The 21,553-nt window shown below is 54.5% G+C and overlaps 1 protein-coding gene across 3 annotated transcripts in view; it reads left to right on the top strand.

The window, feature by feature from the left end:
• Window positions 1-21,553, top strand: part of EDEM3 (ER degradation enhancing alpha-mannosidase like protein 3) — a 74,360-nt gene that overhangs the window by 36,826 nt on the left and 15,981 nt on the right. For 2 of the 3 annotated variants that reach the window (XM_070055039.2, XM_051821019.3), the window contains exons 8-17: window positions 593-698; window positions 6,863-6,960; window positions 8,374-8,499; window positions 8,675-8,758; window positions 10,043-10,126; window positions 11,042-11,166; window positions 15,674-15,839; window positions 16,734-16,888; window positions 18,196-18,349; window positions 20,331-20,522. In XM_070055039.2, coding sequence (XP_069911140.1) covers window positions 593-698; window positions 6,863-6,960; window positions 8,374-8,499; window positions 8,675-8,758; window positions 10,043-10,126; window positions 11,042-11,166; window positions 15,674-15,839; window positions 16,734-16,888; window positions 18,196-18,349; window positions 20,331-20,522 — 1,290 coding nt within the window. The remainder of the gene's footprint in view (window positions 1-592; window positions 699-6,862; window positions 6,961-8,373; window positions 8,500-8,674; window positions 8,759-10,042; window positions 10,127-11,041; window positions 11,167-15,673; window positions 15,840-16,733; window positions 16,889-18,195; window positions 18,350-20,330; window positions 20,523-21,553) is intronic. The other variant, XM_051821021.3, reaches the window with a different exon arrangement.

Raw genomic sequence — 21,553 nt, 5'->3', positions numbered from 1 at the left:
CAAAATCCAGAATGTGTGAGTCCAGCCCTTGCCGGAAGTGGTTCCCTGACACCTGGGCTGATACATGAGGAGATGTGAACTCTCCGACTGGCCATCCTGTGATCCAGTTCTAAGTTTTGGTTAAATCTTTAATTTCACTGGGCCTGTTTTCTTACTTGTAAAATGGAAGTAAGGAAATATAACTTGTAAGAAGCTCTTTTGGCTCTGAAATTCTACCATTTAAAAATATCTTTGCTTTTTAGAATCAGCATAAATAGGTTGAATCAAGAATTAAAACTTTTCCAGCTCTGTGCATTCTCAGCTGGACGAGGTGACGGGTGAGCTTTGTGAGAACATCCAAGGAGGTTCTTTAACAAGTACGTGTTTAGTTACATCAGCAGTTGATGTAAGGTAGTCAGATGTGTGAACCTGAACTTGTACTGCAGGAATGGGCGGCCTCAGCGTGACATTCCCAAACTCTGACTTAAGGAAATTTATGTTAGAAATAGTTAGGAATTTTACGTAATTCTGACATATTCTATGAGACTTTGATTTCTTCCTATTTGCCAAAGACATGAAGTTCTTAAAGAATGCTCTTTTTTTTAAATTACAGGAATATGCAAGAAAAGCTCTCGATTTTCTCTGGGAAAAAAGACAACGAAGTAGCAATTTAGTGGGAGTGACTATCAATATTCATACAGGAGACTGGGTTCGAAAAGGTATGTGCATTGGGCTTTTAAAAATCAGCTTTCATGTCCTCAGAACGGTTGAGAAATCAGGATTTTCATTCGTCAGAATCATCTTTGGGGAGTCGGCGTTGTGGCTCAGTGGGTGAAACTCCGTGGACAGTGCTGGCGTCCCACGCGTGTGCCGGTTTGTGTCTCAGCTGCTCCACTTCCAGTCCAGCTTCTGCTTCTGCCTTTAGCCTGGCCCAGCCCTGGCCACGGCAGCCATTCGGGGAGTGAACCAGCAGATAGAAAATCTCTCTCTCCCTCCCCCTCCCTCTCCCTCTGTTACTCTGTCAAATAAATAAATCTTAAAAAAAATCTTTGGGATATTATAAAGCACAGGTTCTCACAAGATTGCTAGAATGTTCATTTTCAGCCAGATGTGCTTTGTTGGTGTCAAATGCAGCCGACCTGCTCCGGATGATTTTAGTGTTCTGTTCCACACTTTCGGGAGTGTAGCAGCGTACGGGCATGGGTGTAGATGAAACACTGGAGTCAGTTGCTTTGTGGACTGGGGTCAGAGCAGCTCCGCCGTCCCACTGCAGGCGCAGGTTCGCGGGAGCTGGTATGGAACGGTGTTATGCCTCCAGAAGGAGAGACTGACAGAGTGGTCAAGGGTGCGGACTGCAGAACTGTTACTGGAATTGAGGCTGTGTGGTCTCAGGCAAGGTGTTCAGCCTCTGTGTGCCTCTCCACGACAGTGGAATGGGCCCGTGAACAGTGCTTTGCAGAACTGATGTGAGGGTTAAGTGAGCATTAACGGGGAGCCCTTGGGCTGCTGCTGGCCTGGTCAGCTAGCTGGGGAGGGAGTGCTCACTAGCGGGACAGGATGAAGCCGCTCTGATTGGTAACTTCTTTGCTCAGCAGCTAAGCTGTGCTTGGCCTTCACACTGATTCCAGTTTCTTCTAGTGCACACCTTGGGCGGCAGCAGTGACGGCTCAAGGACTTGGCTCCTGGCCACCCACGTGGGAGACCCGGATTGAGTTCCAGACTCCTGGCTTTGGTCTGGCCCAGTCCCATTGTTTCAGACATTTGGGGAGTGAGCCAGTGGATGGGAGCATGCTCTCTCTGCTTTCAAATAAATAAAATGAAATAAAATAATAGTACAGTTTTACTTCTGGAAATCCAGCCTGATGAGATAATATAAAATATAGGAGTTACTGTTCTTAGTTTCCAGAGGTGTTCGTCCATGACTGTTTACAGTGATAGAACACTGGGAAATAATCCAGGTGGTCATCAGTAAAAGAGTAGGACAATCATTTTGTCAGTGTTGGAATATTATGTTATTGAAGTGTATTGGAAGGGAAGATTAGAAACTTGCAATAGTATTATGAATAAGTAGGATATAAGATAGCATAAAGAATATTTATACTTTTCATAATTTTATATTTATAAAACACCCTTGTAAAATAAGTATGGAGAAATGGAAATACGCCAGGACATTTCTAATGAGATAATCTTTCTCATGCATTTCTTTGTTTTCCAAAAGGCTCATCTTCACAAATAAACGTTAAAAATATCTGCCTATATTTAAGCGATTAAAAATTATATAATTCTTTAAATTTTTATTTATTTGAAAGAAAGAGAACGCTGTCTCTCATCTGCTGGTTCACTTCCCAAATGGCCAAAACAGCTGGGACTGGGCCAGGCTGAAGCCAGGAGACGCTGCATCGGGGTCTCCCCCCGGGTGGCAGGAGCACCAACCACCAGGGCCATCACCACTGCCTCCCAGGCTGCCCGTTAGCACCAAGTTGGAATCAGACGTGGAGCCGGGACTTGAACCGAGGCTCTCTGATACAGATGCCAGCGTCTCACGTGGCGTCTTCAGTGCAGGCCCAGTGCCAGCCCCCCAGTTATGTCGTTTTTAATTTCAAAGTATCTAAGTTTTGCCTTTTCCAGTATCACATACATTTTTTCTGAGTTTTATCTAAATGGTTCCTGAAACAATCTGAATCCTGGCTTCAAAACTTAGCAATTTCTTTCTTTTTTAACCCATTTTGGACCTCAGGTTTAAATTAACTCATCATAGTTACTTTTATATTTAGCATAATCCTTGACTTAGGACCAGGACGCCTCGTCCCTGGTCCATGTGTGGGCACCTTGTTTGGTCATTTCTGATAAGGCAGAGAGCGCTGTTACTGGCTTGCTGCAGCAGCTTAATTTCTAGTGTGCTCTCTCCCTGACCCTGACCCTGACCCCCACCCGGTGATTCCACACCCGCCGCCTCCCCCTAGGTGGAGTCTTTCTTGCCTGGATCGCTCTGTGACTTTCTGTATCTCCCACATGGGAGACCAGGAGCTTCATCCTGGCCCAGCCCTGGCTGTTGTAGCTATTTGGGGAGTGAACCAGCAGATGGAAGATCTCTCTCTCCCTCTCTCTGTCTCTCCAAATTCTGCCTTTCAAACAAATAAATAAATCTTTAAAAAAAAAATGTTGGAGCGAGGCGCTTCTTTCAGGTCTCACCTGTGGGTGCAGGGGCCCAGGGACTTGGGCCACCTTCCGCTGCTTTTCCAGGTGCATCGGCAGGGAGCTGGTTGGAAGTAGAGCAGCCGGGACTCCAACCACCCCGATACGGGGTGCGAGTATTGCAGGCGGTGGCTTTACCTGGTACACACAAGGTCACCCCAGTCCTTTTTTGAAAGTTTACCTGTATCTGTATGCATTCCTAAGAAGTTTGTTTTGTTTGAGCCTTTGGTAAAGGGTAGCATGTCATGCACACATGCTCTTTTTTGACTTTCTCCCTCGGTGTTAGATTGGTAAGGCTCATACACATGTTGCATCCCGTTGTGATTCGCCCTCTCCTGACTGCTGTGTGGTGCCTTATGAGGTGATAACCCCAGTCCTGGGCAGATGTGCACAAGGTTTAGTGTTGCAAACAGCAGTGCTGGGAGCGTCTGTGGGCTGCTCCTGCCGTGCCTGGGTCACAGCCTCTCTGTACCCAGGAGGGAAGTTGGGCCTGGCTAAGTCCATGTTCAGCTTCAGGAGACAGTGTGAAGTGGTTTTCCAAAGCTGTGTCACAGCCCCGGGTGTTCCCAGCAGTGTGGATGAGCTCCGGGCTGTCGCCTTCCTGTCCGCTATTCCGTCCATGGGACCGGAAGTCGTTGCCCGCGGGTGGGTGCACAGACATCGTCTGCTGTGCCCTGTGACGGTGCTGCCGAGCGCTTCCTCCCATCACTGCCATGTGTGTCCTCTTTTATGAATGGTGCGTTCTGCATCCTGGGCTCCTTGAGCTGGATCAGAAGTGGAACAGTCAGGACACGAACTGGCACGCCATGTGGGATGCTGGCATTGCAGGCCGCGGCTTTACCTGCTACTCCACGACACCACCCCTTAAAACAGTTTTAATCGCTATTGTATTTCAGTATATTTTGCCTTTCCTGTCTGCTATAAATTGTTGTGTTTTTATTTTATTTGAGAGACACAGAATTCTCATCTCTGGTTCACGCCCCAAGTGCCCGCAGTGGCCACTCCTGAGCCAGCCCACAGCCTGGAGGAACTCCTGGGAGGCGGGGTCCACGTCTTGGGCCGTCTACCTGCTGCCTCGTGGAGTGTACATCCAGGATGCTGCAGTCGGGAGGGGCCAGACTCAGGTCCAGGCACTCCACTTCTGGGTGTGGACATCCGAAGTGGCATAGTAATCACTATGCCAGACACCCTCCCTGGTTCTGTTTTCACTTTTATTTGAAAGGCAGAGAGTCAGACAGACAGGTCTTCATCTGCTGGTTCATTCCTCAAGTGCCTGCAATAGCCAGAGCTGGGTCAGGCCAAAGCCAGGAGCCTGAAACTCAAACCACTCTCCCACATGTACGCATGAGGGACCCCAGGACTTGAGCCGGCATCTGCTGCCCCCAGGGTGTGCGTTAGCTGGAAGCTGGCATGGAGAGGGGCCGGTCCTTGAACCCGGACTGTGATTCCGCTTGCAGGTGTCACAGGGGTACCCTAGCCGCTACCTACGATGCCAGCATCCCGCATGGGGTGCCAGTTGGTATCCTGACTGCTCCACTTCTGATCCAGCTTCCTGACTTCGGCCTGCCCAGCACTGGCCATCAGTGGACACCGTCTCTTTCCCTTTTAGGGGATGAGTACACGTGGGCTTCCTGTTTGCTGATTTGTTCCTCAGGTGTATTCTTCTGCTGTATCCTGTCGAGTGGTCTGTTTCTGTTGGATTTCTAACGAGTTTTTCTTCTCGTTTTGTATTGCTCGTGTCTTAGGTCTACAGTGTGTGTTTTAGGCTGACGGTAGAGTCTGGTGTGCCTGTTTGAGTATTTTCTCTTCTTCAGGAGAAGGTATCCAGTGCACTGCTGACGGTCTGAGAAGTCGTGCCTCTTCAGTGTCTTGTTTTGGTCTGGTGGTTCCATGCTCCTGTGCCGCCTGCCTTGGGGGACAGTTAGATCCTGCCCCTCTCAGCCCCAGTGATCTCAGGGCTGCGGTGGAGGAGGTTTTTACAAAACGTTCACGCCTGGACCTTAGAGTGTGACTGACTTGGTTGTGGGCGTGCCCTGGGCATGGGGTTTCCAGGATGATAATTACAGCATTTTTTAAAATTTCATTTAGGGGCCGGCGCGGTGGCGCACTAGGTTAATCCTCCACCTCTGGTGCTGGCATCCCATATGGGTGCCGGGTTCTAGTCCCGGTTGCTCCTCTTCCAGTCCAGCTCTCTAATGTGGCCCAGGAGGGCAATGGAGGATGGCCCAAGTGCTTGGGCTCCTGCACCCGCATGGGAGACCAGGAAGAGGCTCCTGGCTCCTGGCTTCGGATTGGCATAGCTCTGGCCGTAGTGGCCATCTAGGGAGTCAACCAACGGAAGGAAGACCTTTCTCTCTGTCTCTCTTTCTCACTGTCTGTAACTCTACCTGTCAAATAAATAAATAAAAATCTTTTAAAAAATTTATTTGAATGGCTGAGATATATATATATATATATATATAACCCTATATATATATATATATATATATATATATAACCCTATATATATATAGGGTTATATATATATATAGGGTTATATATATATATAAAAAAAAAGAGAGAGAGAGAGAGAGAGGTCTTTGATCCACTGGTTCACTCCCCAGATGACCACAACAGCCAGAGCTGGTTTGATCTGAAGCCAGGAGCCAGGAGCTTCTTCCAGGTCTTCCACATGGGTGCAGGGGCCCAAGGACTTGGGCCATCCTCCACTGCTTTCCCAGGCCACAGCAGAGGCCTGATAGAAGTGGAGCAGCCGGGACTTGAACCAGCACTTATATGGGATGCTGGCACTGCAAGTGGCGACTCTACCTGCCATGCTGCAGCACCAGCCTCGACTGTAATTTTTTTTAAGAGTTACTTATTTGAAAGGCGAGTTACAGAGAGAGAGATCTTCCATCTGCCGTTTCAATCTCCAGATGGCTGGGCTGAGCCAGGCTGAAGCTGGGAGCCAGGCGCTTCGTCCAGGTCTCCCATATGGGTGCAGGGCCCAAGCACATGGACCGCGGTTCCACTGCTTTCCCAGCATGCCAGTAGGGAGCCGGATCAGCGTGGAGCAGCTGGACTCACCGCCTCCCACGTGGGATGCCGGCGTTGCAGGTGGCGGCTTAACCCGCCGTGCCACAGCCCGCTCCCGTGGTTACAGTTGTGACTGCAGCTCACCAGACCTGAGCTGCTAGTTCCTTACACGGACTCTGCTGCCCAGACGGCACTCCTGAGGACGGGGGAGCAGACCGTGTGTCCAGGCAGAGCCGCAGCTGTCCGTCTGCTGCTGCCCTCCACGGCTGCGCGGGCTGCCTTCTGCCCTGCCCGAGCTGTCCCCGCCTCTCCCGGGATTCTCGCTGTTTCCTGTTGGTGCTCTGGTCTTGAAGGAAGAAGCAAGCAGCCAGGGTGGCGCCTGCACACAGCAGTGTCCTGTTTCCTGCCCGACAGGCCTGGAGTGCGGGCTCTTGCTGGTGGGGGTCAGATGCTCTTTGAAGGACTTTAAAAATTCTAAAAAAAAGTGTCCACAGCTTCTGAACACTACTCTGTAACCAAGTTAGCAAAGTAACGTTTTTTAAGCAATGCATGGCCAGCACCAGTACCTGCACACCCGGGGTGGTGTGGCGTCCTTCCTGGGCGGTGCCTGCTTGCGCTCCGGGAAGGGCTCTGGAGTCGTGACTCACGCGGGTCTCCTGTGCCTGGTTTGCAGACAGCGGCGTGGGAGCAGGGATCGATTCGTATTACGAGTACTTGCTGAAAGCCTATGTCTTGCTGGGAGATGACAGCTTTCTGGAAAGATTTAACACGGTAAGTCGGTCCTGTGTTGTGCGGCCAGTCTCATCTGAGTCCGGATTTTGATAGATACCCAGTTATTTGGGTTAAAGTCCAAAAAGTTTGTTTTTAACTGTAGCTTTTTAAGGAGCAGTATTCCCTCATGGTAATGGATGTAAACATGTTGAAAACCACATACATTAAAAAAACTAGCTTACAAAGTAGTTCTGCTTTCGTCTTGTATCAAAAATTTTCCAGATCTGCCAATAAATGGTCTATAGAGTTGTGCTAATCTGTGCAAAGAACAGCGTTGTTGGGATCACTTACAGCTGGCTTTCTCCTTGCAATTCCAATTCCGTTTGGAGTCTCGGGAGTTTGGCCTCGTCCTGCGTCTCACCTTGTGTGCTCACTGGGAGCCTGGGAGAGACAGTGAGTGTGCATTTCAGGAGAGGGCTCCGATCAGACCCATCGGCAGGTTTTTGGAGAGGCTTGTTGAACTCGTTGAGTTGCCTTTGTCATCAGAACAAACAAGCCAATAAAGCAGACCCATCAGCTGTGTCACTCTTCTAAAAATAATTTACCACTTCTTCGCCCACCCACCGGTTCACCCGCGTTCCTGTGTGAGACGTGCGGTCTGGTGGCTAAAATCAGGGGGTAAACCCTGGTGGGACCACCTGCTGGTTCCGTGACTCTGGGCAAGTAACCAACCCTATTCGCCCCATTTCGCGTGTGTGGGATGCGGCACTGGGCCTCTGTGTAGGGTCCTTGGGAGGGTTAGATCAGGTTCTGAGTATGAAGTGGTTCAGAACAGTGCCTTACAGTGGCAGGTGCTCCGTTACAGCAGTTAAATAACGAATCAGCAAAAAACACACCAAAAAGTCACTAAAAGTCCTGATGAGTCATCAGTTGAATACTTTAAAACTATCACGCACAGTACTTACTAGGATATCGTAAGATTTTCTGGAGGGGAATGGGGGCAGGTAGTACTTTTGTGGGTGCATTAATACAACCTGTTGTCAAAGCTGAGAAGTAGCTGGGAGAAGGTGACGGAGTTTCTGGAGCGTTAGAAGCAGACAGCACAGGCTGCAGGGTGGGCAGTGGGCAGATCCCTCCATGCAGGTCACAGCGAGGCCCAGCGCGTATCCCAGCTGCGAAGGGATCAAACCTGCAGGAGCTCTGGCCGAGGAAGCTGTGGCTGAAAGCTGAGGGCCTAGGCTCAGCCCCAGGCCCACGCTGGACCCACGCTCCCTCCACGCACCCCAGCATAGAAGTCCATGTTCTGCGTGAGTTAAAGGACATGGGGCGTATGCACGTCCTAGGAAGATGCCGTCTGAAATACCTGGAGTGTTCACGTAGTTGGCTGGTGGGCGGTGGGCGGGCTGCGTTGCAGCTCTGGGTGCTGTTGGGTGCATGTTCTGCCCCCGTGTGACACGATGCGTGTCCTCCCAGCACTACGACGCCATCATGAGGTACATCAGTCAGCCGCCGCTCCTCCTGGACGTGCACATCCACAAGCCCATGCTGAACGCGCGCACCTGGATGGACGCCCTGCTGGCCTTCTTCCCGGGTTTGCAGGTGGGACGAGCTCTGCTCAGCATCGCGGGTACTGTCGTGGGTGTGTGTCGTCCGCGGGGGCTGAGGGCGGGTCACGGCCGAGGGGTGCTCACGCTCGTGGCCGCTCTGTGCGCGCCGTGGTTGTAGATAGAGCAGCTCCTGCCTCCCAGGTACTAGTGCTCCTGCTGACTTCCAGGTTCTAAAGGGGGACATCAGACCTGCCATCGAGACGCATGAGATGCTGTACCAGGTGATTAAGAAGCACAACTTCCTGCCGGAGGTAAGCCAGTGCCGATTCAGGGCGGGGAGCCGGGCCTTCGGGAGTGGGCGCTGTCGTCTTTTTCCTGGTTAAACGGTTTAACTTCTCTTTAGCTTAGACACTGTTGTGCGTGTTTTTCCTTTTCTTCACATATCAAAAGAAGTCTAATTTGGGATAATGTTGATACTAATTTCACGGAAGAAAGATGGCGGCCTAGCGCGCCTCACTCCTCACCCATCCCGGCCTCTCTTGGCGCGTGCCTGTCAGCAAGGGCGAGCTTGTCGCTGCTCATTCCCTGAGGCGTGGTGGGTGAAAACGACGTGCTGTACGTAAACTTGCTGGTCACCCACTCCCGGAAATCTGAGGGGTATCCCCCCTGGTTCTCGCAGGGTGTGCGTGGTGCAGTGCTGCCCCCTGAGGCAGCTCAGCACCCTCCACTGCTTAGGGTCGAGCATTGCGGAAGGTGACCCCGTGTAGGGGAAGCTGAGCTTTCAACTCTACAGCTGGCGCAAGGGAGGATTGTGTTTGGAGTCCATAAGTCTTTGTTCGCTTTAATTTTTATCTTTTTTTTTCTAAAGACCAGTTAGCCCTGTTGTTGCCTGAATTTCAACTGATTATACTTATTGTAATTTTCAGTCTCATTCCACAAATGAGTTGAAGTTGTTGTAAAAGAAAACTTTTGCTAAAATAATCCTAAAATGGGAACACAAGTTCATGCAGAATGCATGCCACGAGAACAGTGCTCATGGATTCAGACTTACCTTTTAATTCCATTTTTCCATGAACTTTCTGAAGTATCCTTGGACGTGCTTGAAAATTGCAGAGAGAGATTTCTAGGATGTGTGGCAGTGCTTACGTTAGTTAGATTGGCTTAGCCATTCCACAGCGTACATGTATGTCAGAATACCATTTATAGCTTAAATGTATGTAGTTTTAATTTGTCATTTAAAAATTTGTGAAAGACTGTGAGATGCAGCAAAGTCACATGCAGGGATTATGAAGGACATCAGAGGGAAGAAGACAGGACAAGGCCAGTAGGCCGCCAGGACCCCAGGGGGCACCGCTCAGTTTCATTCCTTCATTACTGAGTTTTTTGATAGCCCGAGTGGGTATTTAAAAACGAATCCACTTACCTGGTACAAATAGAAGCTGTTGCAAAAGTAAATTATGATTTTTGTGGTGAAAATGGGTGTTTTACAGATAAAAACATCACTAGTTCTTAATTACCCATTTATGATTGATTATGTACTCCATCTAGAAACCTTTTTTATCCCTCTTACGTATCTGTGTTTTGCTTTTGTTCAGGCGTTCACGACAGATTTCCGGGTGCACTGGGCTCAGCATCCTCTGCGGCCAGAATTCGCAGAGAGCACCTACTTCTTATACAAAGTAAGGCCCTGGCCCACTGGGGCTGCTCCCTCGCGTCAGGGTTACTGTGCTGGGCTGGTGTGGTGGCCCACTGGGGCTGCTCCCTCGCGTCAGGTGACCGTGCTGGGGCTGGTGTGGTGGCCCACTGGGGCTGCTCCCTCGCGTCAGGGTGACCGTGCTGGGGCTGGTGTGGTGGCCCCACTGGGGCTGCTCCCTCGCGTCAGGGTTACTGTGCTGGGCTGGTGTGGTGGCCCCACTGGGGCTGCTCCCTCGCGTCAGGGTTACTGTGCTGGGGCTGGTGTGGTGGCCCCGCTGGGGCTGCTCCCTCGCGTCAGGTGACCGTGCTGGGGCTGGTGTGGCCCCCACTGGGGGCTGCTCCCTCGCGTCAGGGTGACCGTGCTGGGGCTGGTGTGGTGGCCCCACTGGGGCTGCTCCCTCGCATCAGGTGACCGTGCTGGTCTGCTGTGGTGGCCCCCACTGGGGCTGCTCCCTCGCGTCAGGGTTACTGTGCTGGGCTGGTGTGGTGGCCCCACTGGGGCTGCTCCCTCGCGTCAGGGTGACCGTGCTGGGGCTGGTGTGGTGGCCCCCACTGGGGCTGCTCCCTCGCGTCAGGTGACCGTGCTGGGTCTGGTGTGGTTGCTGCTCTCCTAGTCCCAAGGTGAATGATTGAAAGCTACAAGTATTGACACGAAAATTCTATTCCTTTTCAAAATATGTAAACATATGTGCTCTAGGGCTGCTTTCTGAAGCATGTCTCTGGCCTCGGGACCTGGACAGCAGGCAGACGCCAGCCTGCAGGCTGGGAGGGATCACAGTGGGCGGCCGTTCAGTTGTGTGTTCACTGCAGGCCTGGCCCCTAGTGGGTTCTCAGTGAGTACTTGATAAATGCATGGGTGTGTGGGACTGGGTAGTATACATCTCTCTCCTTTTTAATAGGCTACGGGAGACCCTTACTACCTGGAAGTAGGGAAGACACTTATTGAAAATTTAAACAAGTACGCTAGAGTGCCTTGCGGATTCGCGGCCATGAAGGACGTGCGCACTGGAAGTCACGAGGACAGGTAACCGTGCACACCCTCCCCTCGGCGCCACCACCGCGGACAGCACAGCAGACAGACAGACACAAGCCTTCCGCCCCCGTGTTTGTGTTTTCAAACTTCCTTCTCCGTGCATTTGTGTCATGGTGCCTGACATACAGGAGGTGCTCAGCTGATGTCTAAGTCGCCGATTGTGGGATATCAGCCCCTCAGTGTGAGAAGCGTTTGTATCAGGTGAGACGCTGGAGGCCGGGGTGAGGCCGGCGGTGCGCTGAGATCGCTCGGGCGTGGGCGCAGTACCGCCCCACGGCGCACCCTCACTCTGCCACCCATGGGCAGGGGTCGGGGAGACCAGGGCTGGTTTCTGTTTTGGTTCCTGGTTAGATGTGAATTGCAAGACGTACTCCAGCTGAACGAAGCTTGCTTTGCTAAATGTGATATTTACTAACATCCTGGTTAACTCTGGTTGTCACATCTCTAATAGGCACTCAGACTCGCCTGTGCGTTTGGCGAGCAAATGTTTGTTCCATAAAATTTGAGTTCTCTGTGAGCTGCAGTTGTGCTGGTTTTTGAGGATTGAATATATGAAGACGTGTCCTTTCTGTCATCGAGCACGGAGGACAGGCAGATAAACAGACCGTGATGCCCTGTCGGCTGTGACCCCTGTTAAAGGGACGTGAAGGGCGGGTGGGATGTGGGCATCAGTGGGAAGCCCCTGCAGGGCCTGGAGCACGGCGAGGAGTTGCAGGCAAGGGGACTGTGGGTGTGAGGAGTGGCACGCGTGGCCTGCTCACAGGGGGCCCTTCGCCGCTGCGCAGAGCATTGGCTGAGAGTTGATTAGACTTGGGGTGCCTTCCAGACCACAGCTGACCACAGCTGACAAGGGGGTTGGGTTTCTGGGAGCAGGGGTGCGGACCAAGGTGGGAAATGAAAGCAGCACCCTGCGTGCCGCCTCTTCTGAGCACTGCCCGTGGTTCCCACCTGAGCCTCCCTGCACACTGCCCGTGGTTCCCACCTGGGCCTCCCTGCACACTGCCCGTGGTTCCCACCTGGGCCTCCCTGCACACTGCCCGTGGTTCCCACCTGGGCCTCACTGCACACTGCCCGTGGTTCCCACCTGGGCCTCCCTGCACACTGCCCGTGGTACCCACCTGAGCCTCACTGCACACTGCCCGTGGTTCCCACCTGGGCCTCACTGCACACTGCCCGTGGTTCCCACCTGAGCCTCCCTGCACACTGCCCGTGGTTCCCACCTGGGCCTCCCTGCACACTGCCCGTGGTTCCCACCTGGGCCTCCCTGCACACTGCCCGTGGTTCCCACCTGGGCCTCCCTGCACACTGCCCGTGGTTCCCACCTGGGCCTCCCTGCACACTGCCCGTGGTTCCCACCTGAGCCTCACTGCCCGTGGTTCCCACCTGGGCCTCCCTGCACACTGCCCGTGGTTCCCACCTGGGCCTCCCTGCACACTGCCCGTGGTTCCCACCTGGGCCTCCCTGCACACTGCCCGTGGTTCCCACCTGGGCCTCCCTGCACACTGCCCGTGGTTCCCACCTGGGCCTCCCTGCACACTGCCCGTGGTTCCCACCTGGGCCTCCCTGCACACTGCCCGTGGTTCCCACCTGGGCCTCCCTGCACACTGCCCGTGGTTCCCACCTGGGCCTCCCTGCACACTGCCCGTGGTTCCCACCTGGGCCTCCCTGCCCGTGGTTCCCACCTGAGCCTCACTGCACACTGCCCGTGGTTCCCACCTGAGCCTCCCTGCCCACTGCCCGTGGTTCCCACCTGGGCCTCCCTGCACACTGCCCGTGGTTCCCACCTGGGCCTCACTGCACACTGCCCGTGGTTCCCACCTGAGCCTCCCTGCACACTGCCCGTGGTTCCCACCTGAGCCTCTCTGCCCGTGGTTCCCACCTGAGCCTCACTGCACACTGCCCGTGGTTCCCACCTGAGCCTCACTGCACACTGCCCGTGGTTCCCACCTGGGCCTCCCTGCACACTGCCCGTGGTTCCCACCTGGGCCTCCCTGCACACTGCCTGTGGTTCCCACCTGTGCCTCACTGCACACTGCCCGTGGTTCCCACCTGAGCCTCACTGCATACTGCCCGTGGTTCCCACCTTGGCGTGCATTGGAGGGCAGCATTGCTCTGAACTCGGTGTCCCCTCCCTCTGAGTAGTCCTTGTGCCTTCCCTCTGCTGTCTTCTCCTGTTCCACTTGTGTCCAGGATCCAGATGCTCTGACCCAGGTGCAGGTGCCCATGGGGGTGGGGGTGGGGGACCTGCAGATTTCCACAGGTGTACGCCGTCCATCCCCCAGGGCCCCGCCTCCAGGCTCGCAGTCCTGAGACTGAGCTGCCTGTGGGCCCGCAGGAGGCGGGGCACTGGGCCTCGTGCCCCTGTCCGTCAGCTGGGTTGTAGGTTTCTACAGCTTTGTCTGCTCAGCCGGCAGGGAGCTGTTGTCGTGCCGTGCCCCCTAGCCTCCGCAGCTGGCTCCATTCTCCTGAGAGCGGCTTTTTACCTGTAAACTTAGAGCCTTGTACTGATTCTGGCAAAATTTCATTGTGTTGGCTTTTGTCTGTTCTTAGATTGAGAGATGGATTAGGCAGTCATCTACTCTGTTGGCAAACACACCTCAACATGTCTGGCATCCAGATGGTTAGGAAGAATGCTGATAGGCCCACAGCCCGTTCCGTGGCGGGCAGAGAGCGTCCAGGTGCAGGCTCTTGGCCTCTGCTGCTCCCGCTGCCCCTGGAGCTGCCTGCCTGTGGCTCCGTGGCGTCAGCCCTGCCCACACACACAGTTTTAGAAATGCGTACATCTGTAAGGCCTCCTTGCCCTGATGAATGGCTCTGAACACCTGGAGCCGTCTGGGATGCCCTCCACCCGCCTGGCTTCCTCACTGTTAGCAATTAGCGCCTTCCGGAGCTTCGCGCCAAAGCCTGTGTTTTCATGTGTGTGAGTTCATGGTTTGAAGTACAGATTAGACCACATGATAAAATGCTCCGCTTACTAGTCTTACCAATTCATTTTTATAAAGACTTGAAAGGCAGGTGATAGTGCGGCCACGGAGGTACACTGCATCCACATCTCTCCCCAAGTGGCCGCAGCAGCAGCCAGGGATGGGCTAGCCAGAAACCAGACCTGGGTCTCCCACCGGCTGGCGTGGCGGGGACCCAAATACCTGAGCCGTCATCTGAAGGTTCCCAGGCACAGAGGTGTGGAGCCACTGGGACTCCAGCCACACAGCAGTGTGTGGTGCAGATGTCGACCTCTGCCCCTCCGCTGTGCTGCGCGCAGTCGGGAGTGAACCCTGTGCAGTCTTACTTTGTATCAGTTCTAGAATTTGCCACATACCAGGACCTCGCCCTCCAGTCCCCAGTTCTCAAGATAGCATTTGCTCCCAGAATGCCCCTTGGACCCCTGGATGAGGTGAAGTGATGATAAGGGTATCGCAGGCTAACAGGAGGAGGTTTTTATCTCTAAAAAGGCTGACATCTAAAAAGGCCAAAAATATTTTGGAACATTACAGGTGAGTTTTTGTTCCAAAATGAAAAGTCATTTCTGTGTAGGAGAAGCGAGAGCTGTTCTGACTCCACGCGAGGGCCGGCTGCTGTGCTAAATGCCTGTGTGCAGTAGCGTCCCCTGGTCCCCGAGCTGGTCTCTGGGGGTCTTCTGGGGCTGTGTTCCTTGCTTCTCAGCTCCTTCTTGGTAAGAATGTTTATTGAGTGCCTGCCGCGTGCCAGGACTTGTGCGAGGCCAGAGGTGTGGACCCGTGGAGGCTGGGTGCTGGGCGGCAGCGGGGTTGACTGGGGCCGACTAAGGTTGACGTCGCTGTGGCTCCATTGCCACTTTCAGTGTGCGAATGCCACGCACAGGTTTGAGCATGAAGCCGTTTGTAAAGGCACGGGTGCTCTCGCCCCGCTTCTGCCCGGTCTCTTCTTGGCAGACTGGTAACTGCTGGTGAGGCGGTCACTGTGGGCCGTGTGACTTTGTGTTGTACTTTTTTTGTGTCACTTTTTATAAATGATTTCCTATACCTTTAAAACCTTCTTGTTTATCACTTAGCTCCATGAAAACCTGTATGAGTTCTGTTGCTAGTAGCTGCAGGTTCTTAGAGGGTGTCACTAGAAAGTCCACCCTGGTTCCCGCCTCCTGGGAGGCCGACTTTTCTGTCTCCTTGGAGTGTAATTGCAGGAGAGGTAGAGACAGAGAGAAAGGTCTTCCATCCCCTGGTTCACTCCACAGTTGGCTGCAACGGCTTGAGCTGCGCTGATCTGAAGCCAGGATCCAGGAGCTTCTTCCGGGTCTCCCACGCGGGTGCAGGGGCCCAAGGACTTGGGCCATCTTCTGCTGCTTTCCCAGCTTAGCAGAGAGATGGGTTGGAAGAGGAGCAGCTGGGACTAGAACCGGCGCCCATATGGGATGCCGGTGCTTTAGGCCGGGGCTTTAACCCTCTGCCCCACAGTGCTGGTCCCGGCCCCTGCATTTAAATATGTGAATGTTCTCCCGGTTACGTGTGACTCTCTGTTTTAGAATGGACTCTTTCTTCTTGGCTGAAATGTTTAAGTATCTTTACCTGCTGTTTGCTGAGAAGGAGGACATCATCTTTGACATAGAGGACTACATCTTCACCACAGAGGCCCATCTGCTGCCCCTCTGGCTCTCGACGACGAACCGGAGCGCCTCCAGGAAGAACGGGGTGAGGTTTGTGTGGAGCGACCTGTGCGTCTCCCTTCTCTGTGTGTGTGTGAGTCTCCCCGAGAGGAGCCATCAGCGCCTGCGCTTCAGGGTGTGAGCCTCCCCGAGAGGGGCCATCCGCGCCTGCGCTTCAGGGTGTGAGCCTCCCCGAGAGGGGCCGTCGCGCCTGCGCGTCAGGGTGTGAGCCTCCCCGTGAGGGGCCGTCGCGCCTGCGCGTCAGGGTGTGAGCCTCCCCGAGAGGGGCCATCCGCGCCTGCGCTTCAGGGTGTGAGCCTCCCCGAGAGGGGCCATCGCGCCTGCGCTGCTTCAGGGTGGGGGCCGTCGCGCCTGCGCTTCAGGGTGTGAGTCTCCCCGAGAGGGGCCATCCGCGCCTGCGCTTCAGGGTGGGGGCCGTCGCGCCTGCGCTTCAGGGTGTGAGCCTCCCCGAGAGGGGCCATCCGCGCCTGCGCGTCAGGGTGTGAGTCTCCCCGAGAGGGGCCATCCGCGCCTGCGCGTCAGGGTGTGAGTCTCCCCGAGAGGGGCCATCCGCGCCTGCGCTTCAGGGTGTGAGTCTCCCCGAGAGGGGCCATCCGCGCCTGCGCTTCAGTGTGTGAGCCTCCCCGAGAGGGGCCATCTGCGCCTGCGCTTCAGGGTGTGAGTCTCCCCGAGAGGGGCCATCCGCGCCTGCGCGTCAGGGTGTGCGCCTCCCCGAGAGGGGCCATCGCGCCTGCGCTTCAGTGTGTGAGCCTCCCCGAGAGGAGCCATCGCGCCTGCGCGTCAGGGCGTGCAAGCAGGAGAGGGCTCAGGCGGCGTCTCCTTTTTCTCCTGTCGCGTTCTGCGTGCGTCCTGTTTCCTCCGAGCAGTACCGTCCGGTGAAGGAGGCCCTTGATTTACATGGCGTTCTCGTGTGTTTCAGACCTCGGAGTACACCGAGCTGGACGACAGTAACTTCGACTGGACTTGTCCCAATGCTCAGCTTCTCTTTCCTAATGACCCGCTGTATGCTCAGAGCATTCGTGAGCCCTTGAAAAACGTGGTGGACAAGAGCTGCCCCAGAGGCATCATCAGAGTGTAAGATGCGTCACTGTTTTCTGTTTGTCACTCTCAGCGCCGGTTCTTAGTAATGGCAGAACGGGAAGCGCGTGTGACAGCCAAGACGTCCACTTAACCCAGAGACATTGAGGCCTGTGCTTATCACTGATAAAAATTCTCAGGAAAGTTAGATGCAAACCCTACTTTGCTATCATGTCAGTATTATCACGGAAATTTTCTTTGTTTAATGAATTCAGTAATTGTCAAGGGGGAGCATATAAGTTTTTAACTTCTGGCAGCCCATTTTATTTTTTCAAATTTTATTTCATCTTTTAATTTATATGCAAGGCAGAGAGAAAGATGGAGAGATCTTCCGTCCACTGGTTCACTCCCCAGTTGCCCAGAACAGTCGTGGCTGGGCCAGGCTGAAGCCAGGAGCCTGGAGCTCACGTGGCCCCCACGTGGTGGCTGGGACCCAGGTTCTTGAGCCGTCGCCTGCCAGAGTGCACGTGAGAGGGAAGCTGCCTGGAGGTGCAGCTGGGGCCTGGACGCAGGGCCTCTGGCGGGTGCAGGGGCTTCCTCTGCAGCAGACGCCCTCCCGCAGCTCACGTCCGTGCAGACGTTCTCGGAAAGTGTTTCTCTGCCCGTGTGCATGTTTGAAGGTTTCCTTATGTCGGTGGTGTCTCTGCATGAAGGTGTTGTTTGCTTTATTTGGTTTTATCCTTTGTGCAAGAATTTATTCTTGGCTGTTAAATAAAACATTTTTCAGCTTAAAGAGTTCATTTTCTTCCAAATATTTACATTGCAAAGGCTATTGCAAGAAAGCAAAAGAAAAAAAAATCTAAGTAAGCATCATGAATCACCAATGCAGGTATTGTTTTGCTTTTAAATATTGGGAGAAAATGTTTTTAGAGGAAGGGAGCAGTAGGAAGTCCCCTCAGCTGGGTGCTGTTGACTGCATTGCTGTCCTGGGAGTGGGCACAGACGCCCTGTGACGGGACACGCTGCCTTCGCTGTGCCGTCCTGGGAGTGGGCGCAGGCGCCCTGTGACGGGACACGCTGCCTTCGCTGTGCCGTCCTGGGAGTGGGCGCAGGCGCCCTGTGACGGGACACGCTGCCTTCGCTGTGCCGTCCTGGGAGTGGGCGCAGACGCCCTGTGATGGGAGTCCTGCATTTGTAGCGCTTGCTTCCCGCCGTTCCCCTAAGTTGGATACAGTGAGAGAGCGGTCCCCAGCTCGGAGTCTAACACGAGCAGTTCTGCGCGGATCTGACGGGATGTGCAGCTGGCTCGTCTCACCGGTTCTCACTTGCGGCTCTCTAAGCCTTGCCTGTGATTCCTTCCACAGAGAGGAGAGCTTCAGGAGTGGAGCTAAGCCCCCTCTGCGAGCCAGGGATTTCATGGCCACTAACCCTGAGCACTTAGAGATCCTGAAGAAGATGGGGGTGAGTTTGATTCACCTCAAAGACGGGCGAGTCCAGTTGGTCCAGCATGCGATCCAAGTAAGCCATTGCAGTGCGCGTCTGATTCCGCCCCCCCCCCCCCCCCCCGCCCCTGCCCTCCCGGCGTTCCTAGCCTGCTGGCATTTGGCTTGTCCCAGACTTTAAATGTGTGGCTTTCCGTGAGAGGATCAGGGTCCTAGGACTGCAAGCGTCTTGGAAGCTCTCATTCAGCCTGTTTAAGTGCGAATCCGTTAAACCGAGGAGAGGCCGGGGGGTTCCTTATGCTGTCGCCAGTGCAGGACTCTGATCGCTGGTGTTGATGTCCACATCTCCGTGTTCCACATCTCTGTGTTTCCAAATAGCTGCAGCCCCAAGTGTTCTGTCCTCCGTAGAAGGCAGAGCCTGCATGCCTCAGCCCGTGCCTGGGAGGGTCGCGCGTGCGCTGGGACATCTTCACTTACTTTCAAGTGGAGAAGGTCTCATTACTGAGGGTTAAGTGGTTCACCCTTGCTAATACATGGGCTCGAGAAGCTGCGTGCAGGTGCCCCTATCTCAGATGCAGCTTTCAGGAATGTTCTTCCTCTGTTCACACTCACCCTCACCCCCGCGTGGGGGTGGCTGCCACCTGGGCCCCCAGTGACCTCTGCCCCAACACACGGCTCTTCTGTGCCTGCTGACGGGCCCTCGGGACGTCTGCCTCCTTGACGAGCACAGTAGCACAGTTGCTCACTGCTCTGCGGCTGCTTCATGGATTGCTTGCTGGGCTCCTTGTTTTGGCGAACCACTGGGCAAAGGCGTTAGCACCGGGTGGCGCTCTTCTTGCTGCTTCCCCCCCCCCCCCCCGCGAGCGCACTGTCGGCTTTGCACACACGGCTTCTCAGAGATCAGTGGAACCCTGACCCCCGCCCTTCAGCTGCTCGTCAGCGTGTCTGCATCTCTGTCTGTCTGTCCACGCTTGAACTCTCTCTCCCTCCTTCTCTCCCTCCCTGCCCACCGCGGCCCATCTCCGGTTTTGTTCTCCATGTCTGTAAACCCGCCGCCCTTCCCCGTGTCCCCACGCTGGACGTTTCAGGACAAACTCTGTCTCCCAGCTCCCGCCCTGTGCGTGGGAAGCGTCAGGAACCTGCTTTGCTTTTCTGCTGTCTGGGGCTTTCTCGGCCCGGGTGTCGCCTTCCCCACATCCACGCGGCAGAACGCGGTCTCCTCCCCTCCCCCCTTCTGCTGCCCACCTGAGAACTTGTGTCAGTGTCAGTGTCAGTGGCTCTGTCCTCTAGGCAGCTGCTTCAAGGGAGGGCTGGCTCCCCAGGCCTCAGCAGGCGCTGGGATGGAGCAGGTGCTGGAGATGGGTTTTGAACCAAAGGAACCTCGTTGCTTGTTCAGCATGGGGTCTTCTTTTAAAGACCTACCTATTTATGTGCTAGGCAGGTAGAGAGGAGAGAGAGAGCAAGCGAGCTTCTGTCTAGCTCATTCCCATTGGCTACAATGGCTGGGGCTGGGCCAGGCCAAAACCAGGAGGCCTAACTCCAGCGGGGCCGTCTGCTGCTGCTTTCCAGGGTGCGTTAGCAGGGAGCTGGATGGGAGGTGGAGGGGCCGGTCTTGAACTGGCGTTTGTACGGGATGCCAGTGTTGCTGGCAGCTGCTTAACCTGCTGTGCAGAGCACCGGCCCCGTGAGCTCACAGTTTCAGGAGAAACCACGTGGTGAGCTTTCTGCCTTCAGAGGCGAAGCCGCTGGTGGAAATGAGCCAAGTGAACACTTGCCGAAATCCTGTCCTCAGTGCGTCAGAACTGCTGTGGACAGTGAAAGAGAACTGGTCACGTAACTTTCAGAACCTGCAGTTTCTGGAAGTAGTACTTCAAGGAGAGGGAAGGTGATCGAAATCTGGTGGCACCATGAACTGGGAGGAGTCTCAGAGTAGAGAGCCACAGGGGCCCTAGGGAGTCGCAGCAGCAGGTGCCGACGGGGGAGAAGGTGAAGTGTGTGCGCTTGTTCAGCAGGTGCCGACGGGGGGAGAAGGTGAAGTGTGTGCGCTTGTTCTGCAGGCCGCCAGCTCTGTGGACGCCGAGGACGGGCTGAGGTTCATGCAGGAGATGATCGAGCTGTCCAGCCAGCAGCAGAAGGAGCAGCAGCTGCCGCCGCGGGCGGTGCAGATCGTGTCCCACCCGTTTTTTGGCAGGGTGGTGTTGACTGCGGGCCCCGCTCAGTTTGGGCTGGATCTGTCTAAACATAAAGAGGTGTGTACACTTAAAATGCAGACGTCCCTTCAGTATGGGAGGTATCTCCTGTATTCTGGTTTTATTGTTAATGACCTGAGTATTTGGTCTCCTGGAGTTAAGTGAAACAGAAGCGTATCTTGACATTGTGGTCATAGTTTACGTCTACAGACTGTCCACTAGGTCTCTTCACTGATTCAGTGACTTTACCTAGAAGTGGATGGGAGACTCTAGCGACAGCCACATCCTTTCTTTGAACAGAAAAGTGACTGAGCTCAGTGTGGAGCCTGGCACGGTTTCCAGCCCACGCTGTGGCCCACATGGCTGTGGGGAGCGGGACTCAGAGGCTCAGGTGAGCTCATTGTGGAGGCCTCCAAGGGAGTCGGTCCCGGTGGCGGCGTCGGGAGCAGTGGCCAGCACAGCCCCGCCATTGGCAGGTTCATGTGCCTGGCCGAGTGCGGGCGGCGGCCGGAGCCCAGTGTCCTGACCATCAGAAGCCCGTGGTTTTTCCACTCTGTTTCTCCTACTGTGAACGTTTCCTAATGTGTGTTCTGAAAGACGGTAGCTTTATAGGTTGATTGGTTCGCGTGACAGCCAGTTACTGGGTGCCTGCTGTAGGTTCCAGTGATGGTTTCAGACTGGCTGCAGCTTCACCCTCGTAACAGGGAGCCTGAGCAACCGAGCCCCGGCCTCCGTCTCCCTACGTCAGGTGGAAGTAAAGCTGTGTTCTTCTGTGAGGGTAGTGTGAAGACCAGGTTCCCCAGCTGCAGGAGCGCTCTGCACGTGCTGACTGGCCTGCGTTGTGCAGACTGTTCCAAGCAGTTCATGCTGTGTTATTGGGACTGGTAGAAAAATGGGCTCGTGTGCTGTTTTTTTTTTTTTTTTTAAGATTTATTTATTTATTTGAAAGAGTTATTCACTCCCCAGTGGCTACAATGTTCAGGATTGGGCCAGGCTGAAGCCAAGAGCTGGGTGCTTCTTCCGAGTCTCCTACGTGGGTGCAGGGGCCCAAGCACTTGGGCCATCTTCTGCTTCCTCAGGTGCATTAGCAG

This window comes from Oryctolagus cuniculus, chromosome 13 (assembly GCF_051225735.1).
Source record: "Oryctolagus cuniculus isolate XC-2025 breed Fujian yellow rabbit chromosome 13, ASM5122573v1, whole genome shotgun sequence".
Taxonomy (NCBI): Eukaryota; Metazoa; Chordata; class Mammalia; order Lagomorpha; family Leporidae; genus Oryctolagus; species Oryctolagus cuniculus.
The sequence above is the reverse complement of the archived record's forward strand: the minus strand, read 5'-3'. Positions and strand labels throughout refer to the sequence as shown.